The 21837-nt window shown below is 40.4% G+C and overlaps 1 protein-coding gene across 3 annotated transcripts in view; it reads left to right on the plus strand.

Moving 5' to 3' along the window:
• Positions 1-1178: 1178 nt before the first annotated feature.
• SP3 (Sp3 transcription factor) overlaps positions 1179-21837 on the plus strand; it is a 58201-nt gene continuing 37542 nt past the window's right edge. The window contains exons 1-4 of one of the 3 annotated variants that reach the window (XM_055572195.1): positions 1179-1849; positions 2480-2619; positions 3134-3256; positions 10809-12168. In XM_055572195.1, the coding sequence (XP_055428170.1) occupies positions 1843-1849; positions 2480-2619; positions 3134-3256; positions 10809-12168 (1630 nt within the window). In that variant the 5' untranslated portion in view covers positions 1179-1842. Of the gene's footprint in view, positions 1850-2479; positions 2620-3124; positions 3257-10808; positions 12169-21837 lie in introns of all 3 variants that reach the window. The other 2 variants (XM_055572194.1, XM_055572196.1) reach the window with 2 other exon arrangements.

Here is a 21837-nt window from a genome sequence, read left to right on the forward strand (position 1 = left end):
CTCCCTCAAGCTTTCCATCCCTTTTTCTTTTTCAATTATCAGCTTATTCTATAACACTTTTCCTTCAGAATTTAAGTGTAAAATGGTACAGGGTTTATACAATTTGCTTTTAAAAAGTCATTCTTCTACTTATATATGAGACCCAAAATTGTGTTAGATCAACTTCATTCGTGGATTCAGAACTTTTTTTGTTTTTGCCTGTTTGTGGTTTTTAAGTCATTTCCTTGGGAATGCTATCTTTTGCACAATTAAGTGCCCATTAATCATACAATGTTTCTGATTCAGTGAGCTGAAGACGGAAATAGAAGAAATGAGATGCAAACTCCGTCTTTCATATAAGGATTCTTAAATTCTTCTCAGTGCACACAAAACCTTATTGAAGTCTTTGGACTTTACAACTCCAGCCCCCAGTACAACTTTATTTACTAAACAATCACAATTGGAACACTAATTTTTGGAGCCAGAGTTCTAATAAAGTGTATTGTGGGCAGCATATCCACCTCTTTGAGTTTAACCTCTTTCTTGGCAATTAGATCCAGTGTGTAATAGGCAGAGATGTCTCTTGGCAAAACATACACAGATAAAATTCAGGATTTCTCCTACCCAGGATGACATCAAGGTATCATGGATGCCAAAGAGCAAAGGTGTGTTAACCTAGCCAGTAAGTGAAACGCGATTTCAAATGAATGGTCCAAGAAAAAAAAGATACTTCATTGAGATTCACTATTTTTAAAATGTTGGCAATTATTGCTGGGCTTTTTCAGATATTTCACTTGCTACCAAGACGATTAAATAATGTTTGTGCAACAAAATGATTATGTGACTGAATTTTTTTTTTAAGGATTCTGTCCTTTTGAATATATACACTATATGTTAAATGAAATTTACTTGTCTGTTTCAGTGCCACTGGCCAGAATGAAAGTTCTATCTGTGAGGTGAATTTCCAAGATTCCTGTTTAAAATGCCTGCTTCCAGGGTACGTGAAAGTGGAAGGCAGTTTGGAAACCAGGGGCAAAGGGCGATGAGAACGAGGTGGCTCAGACTGAATCTAAGAGCTGAATGTGTGTGAGAGAAAATCCTCCTCCAGCCTCGGAGGGGGTGTCTCCCCCAATACCAGCTCCCTCCCCCCGGGCTCGCGGGGCGGGCCTGGTTTGCTCAGTAGCAGCAGCGGCCGCAGCAGCAGCCCGGGGGCTGAGCGACAGCGGCCTCCAGGCAGCGAAGGGAAGCGGCGGCTCGGAGAGCCTGAGGCCCTGGGGAGATCCGGCTACTGCCAGGATGGAGGAAGCAGCGAGTGGAGCCCGAGCCTTCGGGGACGGGATCTCCTCCCCAGCTCAGCTCCCCCACGGCTTGCCGGGGCGTGCTCCGAGCGCCTACAAGGTGGAAGAGGCCTGCGTTTTGCCCTGGCAGCGGCAGCCGACGAACGAGGCGGGCACAGCGGGGTAACAAGCTAGCTTTGGCCGCTCTCGGGAACCTACGCTGCCACGGCCGCTCATTGTCTCTCCCCTTCCACCCGAGGGGCAAACAGGAAGCGTGCCGCCAGGCAGAGTGACGGACGGGCGTCTGGGCCAATGAGAGCTGGCGACGAAGAGCGTGATGGCAAATGAGCGCGGAGAAGAGGGGCGGAACTTCCGGGCGGGCTGTCACCCTCTTCCCCCCTTTTGGGCTGGAGGCTCCACCTTTTGTGTTTCCCGCACAGTCAATCAAAATAGGAAAAAAAAATCCCCGGACCGCTCCGGCCGTGTCCGCCGCCGCTTCCCGCATCCTCTCCCGCCGCCGCCGCCTTCGCTCCTCACCATGTGTAAGGCGGCGGGGAGCCCCGCCTGAGGTGCCCTATAACACACTATGACCGGTACGTAAAACCGAGAGAGAGCAACCCTTGCTGCTGCCGTCGCCGCCGCTGCCGCCGACAACAGCCAGCCGGGGGCTGCCGCCGCCGGCTCCCGGCTCCCTGTGTGCGACCGAGTGTCTGTGAGAGGCAGAAAGCCGCAATCCCCTCCGCCTCCCTCCCCTCCCCGCCAGCTACCGTCCACCCTTCAAGCCCCAGCAGCGCAGTGTCCCCGCCGGGCCCGGGGCGGGCGGCCCGGTCCGCCGGGAGCGCATCCCCCTGTGTCCGGGCGCGGGCGGCGGTCGGGCGGGCGTGTGAGTGACTGACGGTGCGAGAGGAGCGAGCGCGAGTGAGAGCGAGCGGCGCGAAGGGAAAGGGGAGGAGAGGAGAGGAGAGGGGGCAGGGGCAGCGCGGGGAGGAGGAGGAGGAGGGAAAGAGGAGGAGGAGGAGGGTTACAGGCAGCGGCGGGCGGGGGCAGCAGCAGGAGGGGAGGAGGGAGCCGCCGCCGCCGCCGCCGCCGCCGGGGGGCGGGTGGGGGAGGGGAAGGGGACTCGGTCCGGGCTTTCGGAGTAATTTCGCCTCGGCCCGCGGGCCCCCTCCCTCTCCTCCACCCGCCTTCCTCCCCACCCCCACCCCCCCGCGCTGTGCCTGCAGCTCCCGAAAAGCCCGTGAAACAAGAGGAAATGGCTGCCTTGGACGTGGACAGCGGCGGCGGCGGCGGCGGCCACGGCGAGTATCTGCAGCAGCAGCAGCAGCACGGAAACGGCGCGGTGGCGGCGGCGGCGGCGGCCCAGGTGAGGAGCGGCTTAGCCCCGGCCCGGCTCCCCCCTCGCGCCGCTTTCTCCTCCCCTCTCCTCTCCCCTCCCTCCGCGCCTCTCTCCTCCCCTCCCCCCGCCCCGGGAGCTGCCCGCCCGAGGCGCCAACGCTCCGACCCCGCCCGCGCTCCCCCGCCCGCCGCCTTTTTGTGTGAGAGAGTGAGTGTGTGTGTGTGTGTGTGTGTGTGTGTGTGCGCGCTTGTGAGAGAGTGTGCGCCCTCCCGGGGGTGGGTTCCGGGCGGAAGGTGGAGGGCCGGCGCGCAGTCCGCCGCCCGCCTTCCCGCGGACGGTGGGGCCGGTGTGCGTGCGAGCGGGCGGGCGCGAGCCGGAGTCGAGGAGGAGGAGGAGGAGGAGAGCGCGGGCTGGCGCTCGCCCGGGCGCTGCCTGCGAGGCCAGAGTCGCACTTCCTGTGCGAGCGGCGGCCCGGCCCTAACCGCCACCCCCTCCCCCTGTCTCCCTCTCTGAACCCGCCCATCGGGGGTAGGACACTCAGCCGTCACCGCTCGCTCTGCTGGCCGCTACCTGCAGCAAGATAGGGCCGCCATCGCCGGGCGACGACGAGGAGGAGGCGGCCGCCGCAGCCGGGGCCCCCGCCGCCGCCGCCGCCGCCGGAGCGGTAAGTCTCGCGCGCGCGGCCCGCCCCCGCCGAGGCCCAGCGCCCGCCATCCGGGCCCGCGGCGGCCCGCCCGCCCTCCAGGCCTCCCCGGCGCCCGCGCCTGCCGCGAGACGGGCGGCCGCGCGGCCGGGCACCTTTCCTGCTCTTTGGCGTGCTTGGTTTGGATCAGAAGCCAGCCCAGGCTTTCTCTAAATTGTCACTGCAGCACCTCCATCCACATTCACTACAAAATGAAGTCTTGAGAGGGTGGGGGTAGAGGCCTCCAAAATGGATGTTTGAGCAATTCATATCAGTGCTGAAAACTCCTTCGCCGAACGCTACAAAAATTTCAAGCACAGCCTATCGGCCATAGATAGTATCAACTGCAGAGCCAGTGTCTTTAGCTTTTAGTGTTTTTTGGACTCGGAGCTTTTTCTGCTGGGAGTTACTAGATCTTACTGACTTAAATGTTAATTTTTTTTTTTTTTTTAAGGAATGAAAGTGTACTCTTTTGTATACAGGAATGAACACCTTTTGAGTCCTTTTTAAATGGCCATTCCAAATGATCGAATTTTAGTTTTTGCAGGCTACTTAAATTTGCAGTAATTGTTCTTAAATGGAGTTTAAGTGATCGTTGGAATCGGTGAAGTTATTTAGATAATATTTTGGCTTTTTAAGTTGAATAAGAAGAAACAAGTACGTGTAAGGAATTATATTTACATGAATGCTAATGCAACCACACTTGCAGTTGAATTTGGTTGGCAAAGCTATATTTTCATTTATTGTGGTTGCTAGTCTGATGGAATGTGGTGGGGTTCTTTTTGGGTTTTTAGTTCGTCTGGGGCAGGGGGAGGAGCTGGTCAGAGTTGGAGGAGGGCTTAATACAAATTAGCTAGAAACAGTTTTTTAAGATTATTGTGAAGTTTACATTCGTTTGAATTTTTGTTGTTGCATTAGTTTAACATGTAGATGTGTTCACTTATTAAAATAATTGAAACTGTTTACATTATTGTTTGTGTGGTTTTTTTTTAATGTGAATTATAGGAATTGGTTTGTGCTGTAATATTTTGAATTGTCACTGTAGACGAAAAAGTTTTAGTCTGCAGGAAATTCTTAGTATTCCAAGACATTAAACGTGAAGCTGTTGTTAAGCTGAATAATTATTGTTAAATATTGTATTTGTAATTTTAATGCTTGAAATTATACTGTAGAGGGATGTGAATAGATTTACTGACTTAAAAGTATGATTTTAGGTTTTGTTCTTTTGTAATCAGGTTGAAATGTAAAGGCATAAAATTGTGTAAATGAGATGCATTGTTACTTTTAAACAAATTTATGAAGTGGTAAACCTCTTTTATGAACTATGTCCCTTTAGGCCCACAGTGCCAAAAAAAAAAGTTAAAAAACACTACATGAGTAAAATTGCAAGGCAGGTTGCTTCTACTTATCTTTTTAAGTATTTCAAATAGAACAAAAAACTTTTTGTAACTGCACCTTAACCAAGTTTAGGCATCAGCTCAGTGATTGGGGGAGGAGAGAAGTGAAGGAGGAAGTTAGGAGTAGAATATATGTATATGTAAGTCTAACCGGAGGAATAGGATACTGTCTCCAGCCTTAGCCTACTGTGGCCATAGAGTTGTAGGGAAGTTGTTTCCCTGCCTCTTCAGCTCCTCCTCTGAACTACCAAATCTCTACTGACATCACATTTCCCGCCAGATGAACATGAACCACAGTCACTCTAAGCACTTTTTCTTTGTATGTTTGGTATCTGTGCATAAAATTTTTCACTGAGTAAAAATTAGTATGACTGTCTTGAGTGTGTTTGCCTTAACAAACTGGAAAATTATTTTTCCAGTTCAAAAATGAGTTTTAGATATGGACATCTCAGTAGATAAGAGAAATTTTAAGTGGTTTCATAGAAGTTTTCTGCACTTTAAAAATGTGCTTGGATATTGTGACTTCCCTCAAATTACTAGGAATTATGAGAGGTTTACAGAGAGCTTTTGTAGGTGTGCTCTCTAAAAATTTTATTTTGGGTTTATTTTGTATTTATAGAAAAGTTGCAAAGAGAACTGGAAGTTACCTTTTATCCTTCACCCAGTTTCCTCTAATAACTGATGTAACCAATCATGGAGAAGGAAATGGCAACCCACTCCAGTGTTCTTGCCTGGAGAATCCCAGGGATGGGGGAGCCTGGTGGGCTGCCATCTATGGGGTCACACAGAGTCGGACACGACTGAAGCGACTTAGCAACAACCATGGTTCATTTGTCAAAACTAGAAAATTAACATTGGTAGTGTTATTAATTATAGACTTTTTTCTGATACCACTCCATTTTCTGTTCTAGGATCCAATTCAGGATACCACATTGCATATAGTATTATTGTGTTTAAGGTCAAGTTGAAATACACAACTTTCTACTTAAAACTTTTTTAAATGCAACTTTATACTAGTTTGATATTTTAGGATTAAAGGGGCATTGAAAAGCCAATAAATGAACTACAGACTTGCTTTACATATTTTCAGTTTAGAATTTGTTATGATTTGTGTTCATCCTGGATCCTGGCCAAGAATTTTTGGCACCCTCAGTATAGTGCTGAATAGGTCTAATCACAAAGCAGTCTCACCTGTAATGTCCCACAGCACAGACTCTCAAAATTGATTTCATGGCAAGATTTTTATGTTTTATTATTTAAAGTTGTGTAGTGAGTTTTAGTAGTTAATCAAGAAATAGAAAAGGATGAACTTTATGAGGTATTAACTCATCCAGTTTACATTTGTGTGAACCTGTGAATTACTCATTTGTACTTTAGTATTAATAAGCTGTATAAGTAAGTGTTATGAAAGACATTGCCTAAATTTTAGTTTAACTTGTAATGTTTCATTTATTACATAAATGTTCGTGAATTACAAAGTGAATAATAACTTATTATATAAAAAAGGTTATTTTGACTGTTACTTCAGATAAGACTTAACACTATCATTGTAAGGAATTCATTGGGTAATCGATTTTATATTTGTAGTCTATGTTCTTCACTGTTCCCTTTGAAGATTTTAAGAAACTTCAGTACTTGCCCTGGAATGGTTCTTGTTTATTTCCACCTCAGCTTCACACTTGTTTCCAGTTACTCTTTTCTTGCCTATTTCTGGCTTCTGTAAAGCCATTTGTGGGAACTGAGGGGTTATTAATCCTTTCCAAATGAGATGTAAGAAGTTAGTATGAATTTTTTTCATTTTCCTTTACACAGTTATTACCTGAAAAGATAAATTCTTGGATTTCCCCCTTCTCCACCGTCCCCCCATTTTATGCCTGGTTGCAGTGGAGAATGCCCTTGTAATGAATTTGCTGTAGTAATGTCCCAGGGCTGCTCTTGGTTTTGGTCTTTTTTTTTTTTAACCATGTGATTATGTGTTTGTATACAGAGGGAAACTTGGACTACCTTCAATTACAACGTTTTAAATAATGCCAGTGTCCATGTTAATTGGTGTTTTGTCAGTAAGAGTATTAGAATTACTGAGAGAAACACGAGTTTTCTCTTAGTATGTAAGCTTAATGTGGAGGGTTATCTTGACCCCAAAATTCTTGCCTGGGTTATGTGTATTTTATGTCTCTCTGTCTATACTGTTTCTAGTAGTCTAACATCAAACATTCTTACAACTTTTTTTTTTTTGGTCTCAGATGTTCTAGTTTGTTTATTTTGCTGGTATACTACTGATGAAATTTCTGTTAAAGATGAATCATCTTTGTAGGCTTTGTGGTTTTGAAACATTTGGGGCATATTCTTTGTGGAGTTGATTTAAAACTGGTATAGTTTTTCATTGAAGGCACTAATATCTCAAGATGAGTTTTATTGATCCATTTTTTCCTATCATTTTCTTTGCAATTATTTTTAAGTAAAATATTTTTATTTACTTAAAAAATTTACTTATTGATCTTTCTGCTAGGCACAGTTGGATGTTTTTCAAATCTGTCCCGTAATCGTAGTCATCGTAAGGATACTTTAGGATTATATAGTGCTTTACAGTTTAAAGCTTAACACTGTCTTTAGGCTCTTATGACCCTGCAAGGTAGTATTTTTCCCATAAGGAAATTGAGTCCTGATCTAAATCACCTATAATTCTGAGTGATTATAGAATAGCTAGGGCTAGAACCCAGTTTTGAATTTTTTCTTTCCTAGTGCAATATACTCCTTTCCTCTAAGTATTTGATGTCTTAGCTTAAATCATGAAAGTCTAGTATTTTTCTGTTTCTGTGTTCATAAATATTTTTTACATATGTTTTAACCTTCAGTTCAGTTCAGTCTCTCAGTCATGTCCGACTCTTTGCCACCCCATGAATCGCAGCGTGCCAGGCCTCCCTGTCCATCACCAACTCCTGGAGTTCACTCAGACTCACGTTAGATTTACTCAAAAGTTGAAATACATCATTTTAGCCTAGGTTTGGGGACTTACCTTTAATTAATGGCCTGCATTGTTGGGAAAAGTACTGTAGTTTACTTAGCTTCTGGAGAAGGGGGTGATTTCGTAGTATGTTATCTGAATAGTTGTATTTATTTTCAAGGAATTACTTGAACTAGAAAGCTGTTCACTGATGGTTTAATACCTGTTCTTGTAAAGATTTTGTTAAAAGAAATACTGGGATGCCATAAATTTTAAAGATGAAAAGGGACAACATGTCAGCACAGTTGTCCCTCTTATTTGTGGGTTTTGAATCCTTGGAGGTCTGCCTGTTGTATCTCACTGTATGTAAGGGAATTGAGCATGGGGGAGTTTGGTATCCACAGGGTCCTGGAACCAATCCCCTGTGAATATCTAGGGTTAGCAGTATTGTAAAATTAACTTGTATGTGAGGTATCTTCTTTGATGTAAGTTGAAAAATGGTATATATAATGCGGGTCAGAAAAAATTCAAGTTCGATTCCCCAAAGAATAACCTTAAGAAAATAACAGTTGGATTTGAAACACCATACTTTAGATTTTGGTATGAATGTCTTTAGTTTAAAATGCCAAGAGACTGAAATGAAATGTAAATTGTTACTCTAATCCTGGGAAAGATGACTCAAAGCTTTTAATTTCTATACCAGGTAAAATTTGAAGAATCATACATGACTTTAATGTCCACTGCTTCTTTTTAACTATGTGACTTTAATGTCCACTGTTTCATTTCAACAATTTAAGTTTGAGAAGTTTAAATGTTTGTGTTTAAAAGATAGATAATTATTTTAGTTCAAGCCTGGACATTTGTACTTGGTCCCACAGTTTCTGTGACTTTTTTGTCTTCAGCCTTTCAGTCGCCTTCACTAGGTCTTAGTTTACGTTTATAAAACACAGATCTGATTGCACCACTCACTCTCCTTAAAACCTTTTATAGCTTTCATTCACTATCTGTAGGATAAAGTCCAAACTCCTAAGTATGGATCTATGGAGCCATTTACTACAGGACCTGATAAAAATGTCTAGTCCTGTTCCCCATTATTTTGTTCTATGAATATGAGTCTTTTCTGAATTCTCTCTTCAACTCCATACTATACATTTTTTTTTTTGAAGTTTCTTTTTGTCTGTGAGTTAATTATTTCTATACCTTAATGCCTATATCTCTGCTTCCTAACTGCCTACAGTGAAATCTTAAATTTTATTCACGATAACCTAAAAAATCTCTTCTGTGAAGTCTTGTCTTTTTTCATTTTTCTGTTTCCCCAAAGTGTTTTGATCCTATGCATAGTGTACACCACTGTTCACATAGTAGTATCATGTATGTGTATGTCTGGTTGGACAGATAGTGAATCACTTGAAGATAAAGATTGTATCTCATGGGCTTACTCATGGTTATTTCATCTTGGCAGATATGCTCAAATATTTTGAATTGAGTCATTAAACTGTGGTTCCTCCATTGAAATACACATTTCAGCTGTGTGTACACATGAAAATTAGGTAGTGAGTCTCTATAAAAAATGGAAAGTTCTTCTGGTTCTATAATATTTGTATTAAATTTTGTGGAATGGTTTATTTTGAGAGAATACTATTTGTCTTCACCTGTTTTTAATGGTCACAGACCCCCTCCCCCCCGCCAGCCCCTTTGAGAATATGAAGAAACTCTAGATACTCTCTCTCCACTCCCAGCCCCGTCCTTCCAATTGAACTTTCTCAAAAAGTTGATATGCTGTTTTAGAGGATTCAGAGATCCTTTGAACCCCAGGCATGGATTGTACATTGAGAATTCTGGTTTAGGTATGTTCATGTTCTCATTGTCTAGTGATGTGTGGAGTTACAGGAAATCACTTACAGATCTAGAAGGAAATGGGGTAGGGATGGCATTATTTTGATGGTGATTAATTCATATAGGTCTCATTCCCTGTGTGTTTACCTTGGGTCTTAGTGAGAGATAAGTATGGTATAGAATTTAAGGGCATGGATTCTGCAGTTAGACTGACTTAGTTTTAAATCCTCTTTTGGACATTTGATAGCTGTCTGATTTTGTCTCAATTTTGTCATCTGTGATATGGGGATAATCATACTACCTCATAGGATAGTTGTAAGCAATAGATTATATAATCTTACAAATCCCTATCATGGTACTTGGCGTATAAAAGAACAGCTCAAATGTTAGATGCTACTGTTACTATTCCCTTAAAAAATTTATCCTTTGACGTTGATATGTTGGGTTTTATTGCTTTGTACTTTCCTACATTGATATTTTTCTAGTCTTGTCTAATCCACAATAGAAATGATACTTCAAATTCTAGCAGATAACAGAATTGCAGAATATAATGGCTAGTATTCTACGGCAAACTTAAAGAGAAATAGTAGGCAAAGTATCAATCCTCCAGCTTTTAGATTCTAAAAAAACCTTTTAGATGGACTGACTTTCCAATGTGGTCACAAGGCAATGACCTTTCCTCATTAAAAATTTTTAAGGTCTCATATATTTTTTTTAGTAGTTCATGCAAAAGTAAAGAATTTGATGGCTCACTGAAGGAATCACCCACATCCTGTGTTTACTCTGGAGTACCTTACTACATGCCATGAAAGAGTAGCTTTAATTGTTTGATTTAAAGTTGATAGCAGTAATATACAAATCTTATTTCTGATTCTAGAAACTGATGACACGGCTCTAATAATGTTTCTTTTTTGTACACAAATATGATGCACCTGGTTTAGTGATACGTTTTTAGTGGGTTTTATACTTTTTGAACTCTCTTCCGTGTTTGAGGTATATTTGGTTTGAGCCGTTCATAATCTTTTCTACCTATTTCTACTTTTATTTTTAACTGTGTAGCATCAGAGAGATCATAGATGAGGGATTGGAAAATCAGTTTGTAGTCATAAAATAAAAAATATTCTAATTGAATTTTTTTCCTGCTCAAATAGCCTGGGTTATCTTAGCAATAACTAGCAAAATTGAAAATGATAATTATCGTAGTTTATATAGTACTTCTGTATTTGAGCTCTGTTGTGTTACTAAGAGAACTTTTCAGGTGATAAGTGTTTTTTATCAGTTTTTAAAGTTTTTTGAGAATTGGATTAAATATACCACAAATACATATCACATAACATTTTCTGTTTTCTTCATCCAGACAGGTGATTTGGCTTCTGCACAGTTAGGAGGAGCACCAAACCGATGGGAGGTTTTGTCAGCCACACCTACAACTATAAAAGATGAAGCTGGCAATCTAGTACAGATTCCAAGTGCTGCTACTTCCAGTGGGCAGTATGTCCTTCCCCTTCAGAATTTGCAGAATCAGCAAATATTTTCAGTTGCACCAGGATCAGATTCATCAAATGGTACAGTGTCCAATGTTCAATATCAAGTAATACCACAGATTCAGTCATCAGATGGTCAGCAGGTTCAGATTGGTTTCACAGGCTCTTCAGATAATGGGGGTATAAATCAAGAAAGTGGTCAAATTCAGATCATTCCTGGCTCTAATCAAACCTTGCTTGCCTCTGGAACACCTCCTGCTAATATCCAGAATCTCATACCACAGACTGGTCAAGTCCAGGTTCAGGGAGTTGCAATTGGTGGTTCATCTTTTCCTGGCCAAACCCAAGTAGTTGCTAATGTGCCTCTTGGTCTTCCAGGAAATATTACCTTTGTACCAATCAATAGTGTCGATCTAGATTCTTTGGGACTCTCGGGCAGTTCTCAGACAATGACTGCAGGCATTAATGCTGATGGACATTTGATAAACACAGGACAAGCTATGGATAGTTCAGACAATTCAGAAAGGACTGGTGAGCGGGTTTCTCCTGATATTAATGAGACTAATACTGATACAGATTTATTTGTGCCAACATCCTCTTCATCACAGTTGCCTGTTACTATAGATAGTACAGGTATATTACAACAAAATACCAATAGCTTGACTACTACTAGTGGGCAAGTCCATTCTTCAGATCTTCAGGGAAATTATATCCAGTCGCCTGTTTCTGAAGAGACACAGGCTCAGAATATTCAGGTTTCTACAGCACAGCCTGTTGTACAACATCTACAACTTCAAGAGTCTCAGCAGCCAACCAGTCAAGCCCAAATTGTGCAAGGTATTACACCACAGACAATCCATGGTGTGCAAGCCAGTGGTCAGAATATAACACAACAGGCTTTGCAAAATCTTCAGTTGCAGCTGAATCCTGGAACCTTTTTAATTCAGGCACAGACAGTGACCCCTTCTGGACAGATAACTTGGCAAACATTTCAAGTACAAGGGGTTCAGAACTTGCAGAATTTGCAAATACAGAATACTGCTGCCCAACAGATAACTTTGACGCCTGTTCAGACACTCACGCTTGGTCAAGTTGCAGCAGGTGGAGCCTTGTCTTCAACTCCAGTTAGTCTAAGCACTGGTCAGTTGCCAAATCTACAGACAGTTACAGTAAACTCTATAGATTCTACTGGTATACAGCTACACCCAGGAGAGAATGCTGACAGTCCTGCAGGTGAGTCCTCTAAGTCATGTCATGCCATAGATAAGTTCACCAATGTGTTAATATGTAGGGAAATTTTTTCCTCTTAAGTGTTTATCAGAATCTGGCTGTCTTTAAAGATGATGATACATTTCCCTGTGTCTGTATAAAAAATCAACATCAAAATGTGTTCTGAATTGTTCTTCATTGAACGATGATAGTTTCTGTAAGTCAAGGATTTATTTCTCTGTTATGCCAGTTACATGTGTTTCTTGTCACTCCGTTTTATGTATTTTCTTAACATCTGATTGGCACTCTCAAGCATCACAGAATTTTTATTTGGCAGGTAAGGTGTCTTGGTTGTCTTTGGTGTGATGTAAATTATATGTTTTATGCATTTTATTTGGTTGGGCAATCAGACTGGCATAGTGAAACTATGGTACTGGGAGTAGGTAGTGTTCATGCTGTCTCACTCACTAGCTAGCTGGGTGGTTGTGGCTAGGTTACTTTTGCTCGTACAAACTCAGTTTTCTCAGCATGTAAAATGTGCTTGTTGGACCATGTAACTATGTCTAGGGTACCTTGTAGACCTAAAATTCTTCGATTCTGTGATAATTTATTCTTACAGGTGTGAAGTAGTTCCTAAACGTAGGTGTGCTAGATATGTTATAATTGATAGTAGGGGTAGAAATTTCAGAAGTGTCCTCTTTGTTTTGTAAGAATGAAATAATACAGTTTGAAAAGATAGTATAATCATTACTTTAGTAATGTTATTTACTTTGTATTTTATTGAATGTTTTGTTGTACACTAAACTCTTACTTTCACTCTTATTTTGTTGTTTGGAGCCTTTCAAACTCAAGCTGGGAACTTGGATTTAATTTACTGAATTAATGGTATTGCCCTCTTTCTTTAGAGAAATTTGTGATATGTACACAGAAAATTGGGTTTCCCAGGTGACTCAGTGGTAAAGAATCCACCTGCCAATGCAGGAGACCTGGGTTTGAACCTGGGTTGGGAAGATCCCCTGGAGGAGGAAATGGCACCCCACTCCAGTATTCTTGCCTGGAGAATCCCACGGACAGAGGATCCTGACAGGCATAGGGTCACAAAGAGTTGGACACAACTGAGCAACTGAGCACACACATGCACACAAAAAACTGGCATTGTCCTGAAGTCTTGATGTGTTCTTAGGAAGTTTTTAATTGCATTTGAGCCTTCTGAAGCTGTGGTTTAAAGCTGCATTCTCAAAGTGTGGTCTGTGGACCACTGAGGATTCCTGAGACCCTCTCAGACGTCCTTGATGTCAAACTGCTTTTCATAATAATAGTAAAATTACTTGCCTTTTTTGTTGTGTTGACATTTTCACTGATAGTTGCTAAAACTGTTGTGTCTTAGCACAAATCAAAGCTGTGATGATAAACTGTAATAGTAGCAGTATTCTTTATGACCGTCCACTTGGAGTTAACGAAAAATGCTAGTTTCACTGAACAATAACCTTGATGAACACATCAAAAGAGTTATTTTCACTAAATCTTGACCCTTGAATGCTGCATGTCCTTTTTAAAATAATAGCTTTATTGAAATATAATTCACATATTATTAAAGTCACTGTTTAAAGTATGCAATTTAGTGGTTTCTAATACAGGGACAGACTTGCCCAACCATCACCAGTATATAATTTTAGAGCATTTTCACCACCACCCCCAAACCCCATTCCCATTAGTAGTCCCTCCACATTCCCCCATTCCCTTATCCCCCAGCAACCACTAATCTACTTTCTGTCTCTTTGGATTTGGCTGTTATATCTTACCAGTCGAATCATACAATACGTAGCTTTCTGTTTCTGATTTTCTGCATATTTTTAGGCTTCATCTGTGTTGTAGTCTTTACCAATACTTTGTTCCTTTTTGTGGTTGAATAATATTCCATTGTAGGGATATACCACATTTTGTTCACTTATCCATTGATTGACAGCATTTCCATTTTTTAGCTATCAAGAGAATGCTGCTATGAACATTTGTGTACAGTTGTTTGATGTGGACATATGTTTGTTTCTTTTGGGCATATACTTAGGAGTGGAATTGCTAGATTGTATGTTTAACATTTTGAAGAACTGCCAAAATGCTTTTCCAAAGTGACTGTATCATTTTACATTCTCACCAACAAAAGGTTCCAGTTTTTCTACATCCCCACCAACATATCATTGTCCTCCTCTTTTATTTTAGACAATGGGTGTGAAGTGGTATCTCATTGTGTTTCTGGTTTGTAGTTCCTGCTGCATGTTTTTGTAATATTCTTTGTGATAAAATGGGAACTGTACTTTAATAAAGTGCATACCAAAATAAGATGATTATATTTTGAAAAACATATATATTGTTTTTACTTGAGCAATCATGTGAGTTGCAAGCTGAACTAGATGCTGTTTTCAGGAAACACAATACTTGAAAGACTGACAAACTGATTATTGAATGACTCATGTATTTAAGTGACAGATATTTTCTAAAAAATAAGTGAGCCTGTCCTTCAAAGGAAAAAAAAATCTATTTGCTTCCAATGATAAAATTTGGACTTTCCAGTGAAAATAAGAATTTAGGAGAACTTGAATCTACTACTATGAACTTGATAATGTATTAATAATTGCATTCTTTTCTGATGAGATGGACAGTGTTATATTAATAAATAGGATTTTTTTGAATACTGTATTGTAATGAAATATGCCAGCATTTGCAAGATCTTTGTGATAGTTCAGTGAACCAGTGGTTTTCAAATGACCAACTTATGTTGCAAATCATGCATGGGTGAAAGATAGACTAAAAATAAGTATATGGAAAGTTTATCAATATGTTTTCAAATTCTGCACTGCAACTGATGTTTAAGGAGCTATCACTAGTCAGATTTGGTATAGTATCAAAGAAGAATACGCACATTTGGCTGAAAGACTGTTAGATTACTTCTTCCTTTTCCAGCCATGTATCTTGATATTCTTCATATGCTTCAGCCCAAACCACATACTGCTGCAGACTGCAGAAGAAAATATGAAACTCCAGTTGTCTTCTTTTAGCCTAGACATTAAGGAGATTTGCAAAAATATAAAACATGGCCTTTCATTAACTTCTATATATATTTTGAGAAAATAGTTGTTTTTCACAAAATAGTAATTTGTGTTAATATGTAATGGATTTATTGTTTTCAAATGAATTGAAACATTAAAATTTTCTCTTTTAATTTCTACTACAGTAAATATCAAAAAATGTATCATACATGAATAAAAGCTTTTTAGGGACCTCAGTAATATTTAAGAGTTTAGAAGGAGTCCTGAGACCAAAAAGTTTGAAAATACTGGTAGAATGACAGACTTCTGAAGACATAGTTTTTAAAACCAGTTTTTAAAGCTTCCACAAAGTTAAAATTATGGAGATCTGTACATGTTAGAAAAACATCTCTAGAGAATTTATTTGTGATTTTGTGAATTTATATTGGTCATGAAATTAGATTGATATAAAGCAATAAGTGCTCAGTAATTTATTTCCAAAATAGTATCAGAATAGCAACACTGTTTGAATTAAATGCAAAATTGAATTTTTAAGATGATGATTTAGTTTATTGAATGTTGGGCAAGGAAGAGTAAAATAAGCACTCCAGAAGGCCATTAAATTAGAATTTTCTCCCAATTTTAAAGGAATGAGAAAACAAAGAGAATGATAATGAAAGTGCTGCATAGTACCTTGTAGCATATTTAAAAATAAAAACCAAAAAATTGGAATTTGGGGATAATCTAGTAATAAAACTATTCCTTGGTATACTGTCTTTTTAATTGACAGAAAACTTGTAAGACGTGTTTTCTTATGTGAATAATCAGTTAAAAAAAAAACTGTTAGAACATAGTATGGCCAGATGAACTGCTTAAATCTTTGATACCATTGGTTTGCATTTTATTTTTGTTTAGTATGGACACCATGAAACACATTTCCCAAATAAAGGAAACCACAGTTTTTGTTTTTTTTTTTAAAAACCAGGGTTCTGGAATTTAATCATCATCTTTTTTTTAAAGATCCCCTTTAACAGAAATGACCTCTATTCTGATTTGTTTTCAGATGTGAATCTGATTCAGGGCCCCTCCTCATGAGGGATATGTTTAGTGCTCTTTACCCCTTAGAAACCAAACCCATTTTCCTTGCAACATAGAACTCACTGGGCCCCAAGCTGCAGCCCCAGTCATTCCTTTATTTCTATTCCTTGCCCACTGGGAAGTGCATGATGTTTTTGAAATCTAATTTTTACTCCACCATTTGCTATGTATATGAAACTGAATGAGAAGAGACAAAGTATGAATTTACTTTTGGAAATTACCTTTCCAACATCTTTTCTAGTCAGAAAATGTCTCCCAAATTAAGCCAAGGCTTAATCCAGTTTCTCAGATTTGAGTCCTGTCAGGTTTTGACTTACCTTTAAGACTGAGTATTACGTACATTTAAAAATATTGTCATAACTACACTGCTTGTGCAGTTTCTTTATCTTTAATTTTTGTTATTATTTTTTTTTTTGGTAGAGTGAACATGTCCATTAAGTATTTGTGTCAGGAATTATGTCCTATTTAATTATTTTTTGTTGTTTAGTTGCTCAGTCATGTCTGACTCTTTGTGACCCCATGAACGGCAGCACACCAGACTTCCCTGTCCTTTACCATCTCCCAGAGTTTGCTCAAACTCATGTCCATTGAGTTGGTGATGCCATCCAACCATTTTGTCCTCTCCTGCCCCCTTCTCTGACTCTCTCATCTTTCCCAGCATCAGGGTCTTTTCTAATGAGTCGGCTCTTCACGTCAGGTGGCCGAAGTATTGATGCTTCGGCATCAGTCCGTCCAATGAATCCTCAGAGTTGATTTCCTTTAGGATTAACTGGTTTGGTCTCCTTGCTGTCCACGGAACTCTCAAGAGTCTTCTCCAGCACCACAGTTCAAAGGCATCGATTTTTGGGTGCTCAGCCTTCTTTATGGTCCACGTCTCACATGTGTACATGACTACTGAGAAAACCATGGATTGACTATCTGGACATTTTTTGGCAAAGTGGTATTTCTGCTTGCTAATATGTTGTCTAGGTTTGTCATAGCTTTTATTCCAAGGATCAAGTGTCTTTGAATTTCATGGCTGCAGTCACCATCTACAGTGATTTAGGAGCCCAAGAAAATAAAATCTGTTACTGTTTCTACTTTTTCCCCATCTGTTTGCCATTAAGTGATGGGACTGGATGCCATGATCTTAGTTTTTTGAATGTTGAGTTTCAAGCCAGTTTTTTCACTCTCCTCTTTAACCCTCATCAAGAGGCTCTTTCGTTCCTCTTTACTTTCTGCCTTTAGAGTGGTATCTGCATATCTGAGGTTGTTGGTATTTTCCCCAGCAATCTTGATTCTAGCTTTTGATTCATCCAGTTGGACTTTTCACATGGTGTATTCTCCATATAAGTTAAATAAGCAGGGTGTCAGTATACAGCCTTGATGTACTACTTTGCCAATTTTGAACCAGTCCATTGTTCCATGTCTGGTTCTAACTTGCTTCTTGGCTTGCATACAGATTTCTCAGGAGACAGGTAAGGTGGTCTGGTACTCCTCTAAGAATTTTCCACAATTTGTTGTGATCCACACCATCAAAGGCTTTGGCATAGTCAGTGAAGCAGATGTAGATGTTTTTCTGGAATTCTCTTGCTTTCTCTATGGTCCAGTGAATGTTTTCAATTTGATCTCTGGTTCTTCTGCATTTTCTAAACCCACTTGTACATCTGGAAGTTTCGATTCACATACTGCTGAAGCCTAACTTGAAGGATTTTGAGCATAACCTTACTAGTATATGAAATGAGTGCAATTGTATGATAGTTTGAACATTCTTTGATGTTGACCTTCTTTGGAATTGGAATGAAAACTGACCTTTTCCGGTCCTGTGGCTGCTACTGAGTTTTCCAAATTTGCTGGCATATTGAGTGCAGCACTTTCACAGCATCATCTTTTAAGATTTGAAATAGCTCAGCTGGAATCCCATCACCTGCACCAGCTTTGTTTGTAGTGATGCTTCCTAAGGCACTTGACACTCCAGGATGTCTGACTCTAGGTGAGTGACCACACCATCGTGGTTATACAGATCATTAAGACCCTTCTTGTACAATTCTTCTGTGTATTCTTGCCACCTCTTTTTAATCTCTTCTTTTAGGTCCTTGCCGTTTCTGTCCTTTATTGTGCCCATCCTTGTGTGAAATTTCCCCTTCATATCCCCAATTTTCTTGAGATTTCTAGTCTTTCCCATTCTATTATTTTCCTCTATTTCTTTGCATTGATCACTGAGGAAGGCTTTCTTCTTGCTATTCTCTGGAATTCTGTATTCAATTGAGTATATCTTTCCCTTTCTCCTTTGCGTTTCACTTCTTTTCTTAACTACTTGTGAGGCCACCTCAGAAGATCATTTTGCTTTCTTTCATTTCTTTTTATTTGGGATAGTTTTGATCACCATCTCCTGTACAGCTACCATCCTCCATCCATAGTTCTTCAGGCGCTCTGTCTACCAGATCTAATTCCTAGAATCTATTCATCACCTCTACTGTATAATCATAAGGGATTTGGTTTAGGTCATACCTGAATGGCCTAGTGGTTTTCCCAACTTTCTTCAGTTTAAGCCTGAATTTTGCAATAAAGAGCTCATGATATGAACCACAGCTCTAGGTCTTGTTTTTACTGACCGTATAAAGCTTCTTCATCTTCGGCTGCAGAAAATGGAATCAGTCTGATTTCGGTATTGACCATCTGTGTCAGTGGGATGTCCATGTGTAGAGTTGTGTCTTGTGTTGTTCCAGGAGGGATATTTGCCATTCATTTTGTACTCCAAGGACAGACTTGCCTGTTATTCCAGGTATGTCTCGACTTGTACTTTTGCATTACAGTCACCTATGATGAATAGGACATCTTTTTTTTGGTGTTAGTTTTAGAAGGTCTTGTAGGTCATCACAGAAACATTCAGTTTCAGCTTTCTTTGACATTAATGGTTGGGGCATAGACTTGGATTACTGTGATGTTGACTTGGAGAGGAACTGAGATCATTCTGTTGTTTTTGAGATTGCACCCAACCATGGATTTTGGACTCTTCACTGTGAGGGCTACTTCGTTTCTTCTATGGAATTCTTGCCCGCAGTAGTTGATACAATGGTCATCTGAATTAAATTCACCTATTCCCATCCATTTCAGTTCACTGATTCCTAAAATATTGATGTTTATTCTTGCCATCTCCTGCTTGACCATGTCCAGTTTACTTTGATTCATGGATGTAATATTGCAGGTTCCTATGCAATATTGTTCTTTACAGCTTTAGACTTTACTTTCACCACTAGACTCACATCCACTACTAAGTGTCATTCCATTTTGGCCCGGCATCTTCATTCTTTCTGGAGCCATTTCTCCACTCTTGCCCAGTAGCATATTGGATACCTGCCAACCTGGGGGGCTCATCTTCTGGTGTCATATATCATTTTGCCACCTTTTCATACTATTGAGTACAGTTAAAAAGACCCCACATGAGAAAAAGCTGAGAGTCAAATTCATTACTTAAAACCAGTGGCTGGAGTAGGCTTCCTTTTTGTAGCGGTGAGCTAAAAACAAAGTTGCAGGCTGTTACTCTAAAAGTCAAAGCAGCTCAGTCGGATCTGACCCTGTGGACTATAGCCTGCCAGCCTTCTCCGTCCATGGGATTTTCCAGGCAAGAATACTGGAGTTGGTTGCCATGCCCTCCTCCAGGAATCTTCCCAACTCAGGGACTGAACCTGCATTCCTCATGTCTCCTGGATTGCAGGTGGATTCTTTACCCGCTGAGCCATCAGGGAAGGTCTGTTAGTCTAAGGTTCAGCTTAAATGAGGCTGTACAAATTAGAGATGAGAAGAGCACATGAGAAATAGAAGGACCCTAGCATAGTCTTGTGATCGGTTTCTGAACCAATCTGAACCATCCAGCTATAAACTGGGTGTCTAGGTTTATGATATCCTATACTATCTCTGAAGCCAATAAAAGACCTAAGTCTGCACTAGAGCTAGAAGGACTTGATGGAGACACTTGGAAGAATGGAGTTCTAATGCATAGAGAAAAATTTTACTTAATATAAGTCTGAAACCAAAATTCCAAAGTAAGTGATGAAGGCAGAATCTATGACAGCCTGTAAAATCAACAATTAAGAGATGAATTCATGTCCAGCTGAAGAAAGGTAATGTAAAAATCTGAAAAGCTAAGATGTCAGTGAGAAAAAGGAAGCTGTAGCATCTTAGGAAAAAAGTTGTGAAACGGACAGGGTAGATATGGAAAAGAAAAAGCCAGTAATCCTAGAAAGGAGAAACATATTTCATTGCTTCTAAGACACATGATGTTTAACATTTTAACATTTCTGAGATCTTGAGTTTATCTTGCAGACCGTGACACGTCAGCGTTTTAATTTATAGTACTTTTTATTTTTTCCTGGTAGTAGAATGTGTTCTTTGTTGTTCAGTTGCTCAGTCATGTCTGACTCTTTGCAACCCCGTGGACTGCAGCACACTAGGCTTCCCTGTCCTTCACCATCTCCCAGAGCTTGCTCAGATTCATGTCCATTGAGTAGGTGATGCCATCCAACCATCTTGTCCTTTGTCATCCCGTTCTCCTGCCTTCAATCTTTCCCAGCATCAGGGTCTTTTCTAATGAATTGGCTCTTCACATTAGGTGGCCAAAGTATTGGAGCTTCAGCATCAGTCCTTCCAATGAATATTGAGGCTTGATTTCCTTTAGGATTGACTGGTTTGATTTCCTTGCAGTCCAAGAGACTCTCAAAGAGTCTTCTCCAACACCACAGTTCAAAGCTTCAATTCTTCAGCACGCAGCCTTCTTTTTATGGTCCAGCTCTCACTTCCATACATGATTATTGGAAAAACCATAGCTTTGACTAGATGGATCTTTGTTTGCAAAGTAATGTCTCTGCTATTTAATATGCTGTCTAGGTTGGTCATAACTTTTCTTCAAAGGAGCAAATGTCTTTTAATTTCATGGCTGTAGTCACCATCTGCAGTGATTTTGGAGCCCAAAAAATAAAGTCTGTCACTGTTTCCCTCATCTATTTGCCATGAAGTGATGGGACCGCATGCCATGATCTTAGTTTTCTGAATGTTGAGTTTTAAGCCAGCTTTTTCACTCGCCTCTTTCACTTCCATCAAGAGGCTCTTTAGTTCTTCGTTTTCTGCTGTAAGGGTGGTGTCATCTGTGTATCTGAGGTTATTGATAGTTCTCCCGGCAGTCTTGATTCCAGCTTGTTCTCTGTCCAGAACAGCATTTCTCATGATGTACTCTGCACATAAGTTAAATAAGCAGGGTGATAATATACAGCCTTGATGTACTCCTTTCCCAATTTGGAACCAATCCGTTCCACGTCCAGTTCTAACTGTTGCTTCTTGGCCTACATACAGGTTTCTTAGGAGGCAGATCAGGTGGTCTGGTATTATCATCTCTTGAAGAATTTTCTGCAGATTGTTGTGATCCACAGTTAAGGTTTTAACATAGTCAACGCTTGTTAGTGTTGTCTTAATGAAATAGAAAAATTTGGGGAGACAAACAGGAGAAACATGAGGCTGGACATAGGAAAAAATGAGTGAATAGTAGTGTACTAAGACATTTACCCAGAATATAGCTTAGAGATAATGAACAGGTAGT

The sequence above is a fragment of the Bubalus kerabau genome, chromosome 3 (genome assembly GCF_029407905.1).
Source record: "Bubalus kerabau isolate K-KA32 ecotype Philippines breed swamp buffalo chromosome 3, PCC_UOA_SB_1v2, whole genome shotgun sequence".
In the NCBI taxonomy this organism is placed as follows: domain Eukaryota; kingdom Metazoa; phylum Chordata; class Mammalia; order Artiodactyla; family Bovidae; genus Bubalus; species Bubalus kerabau.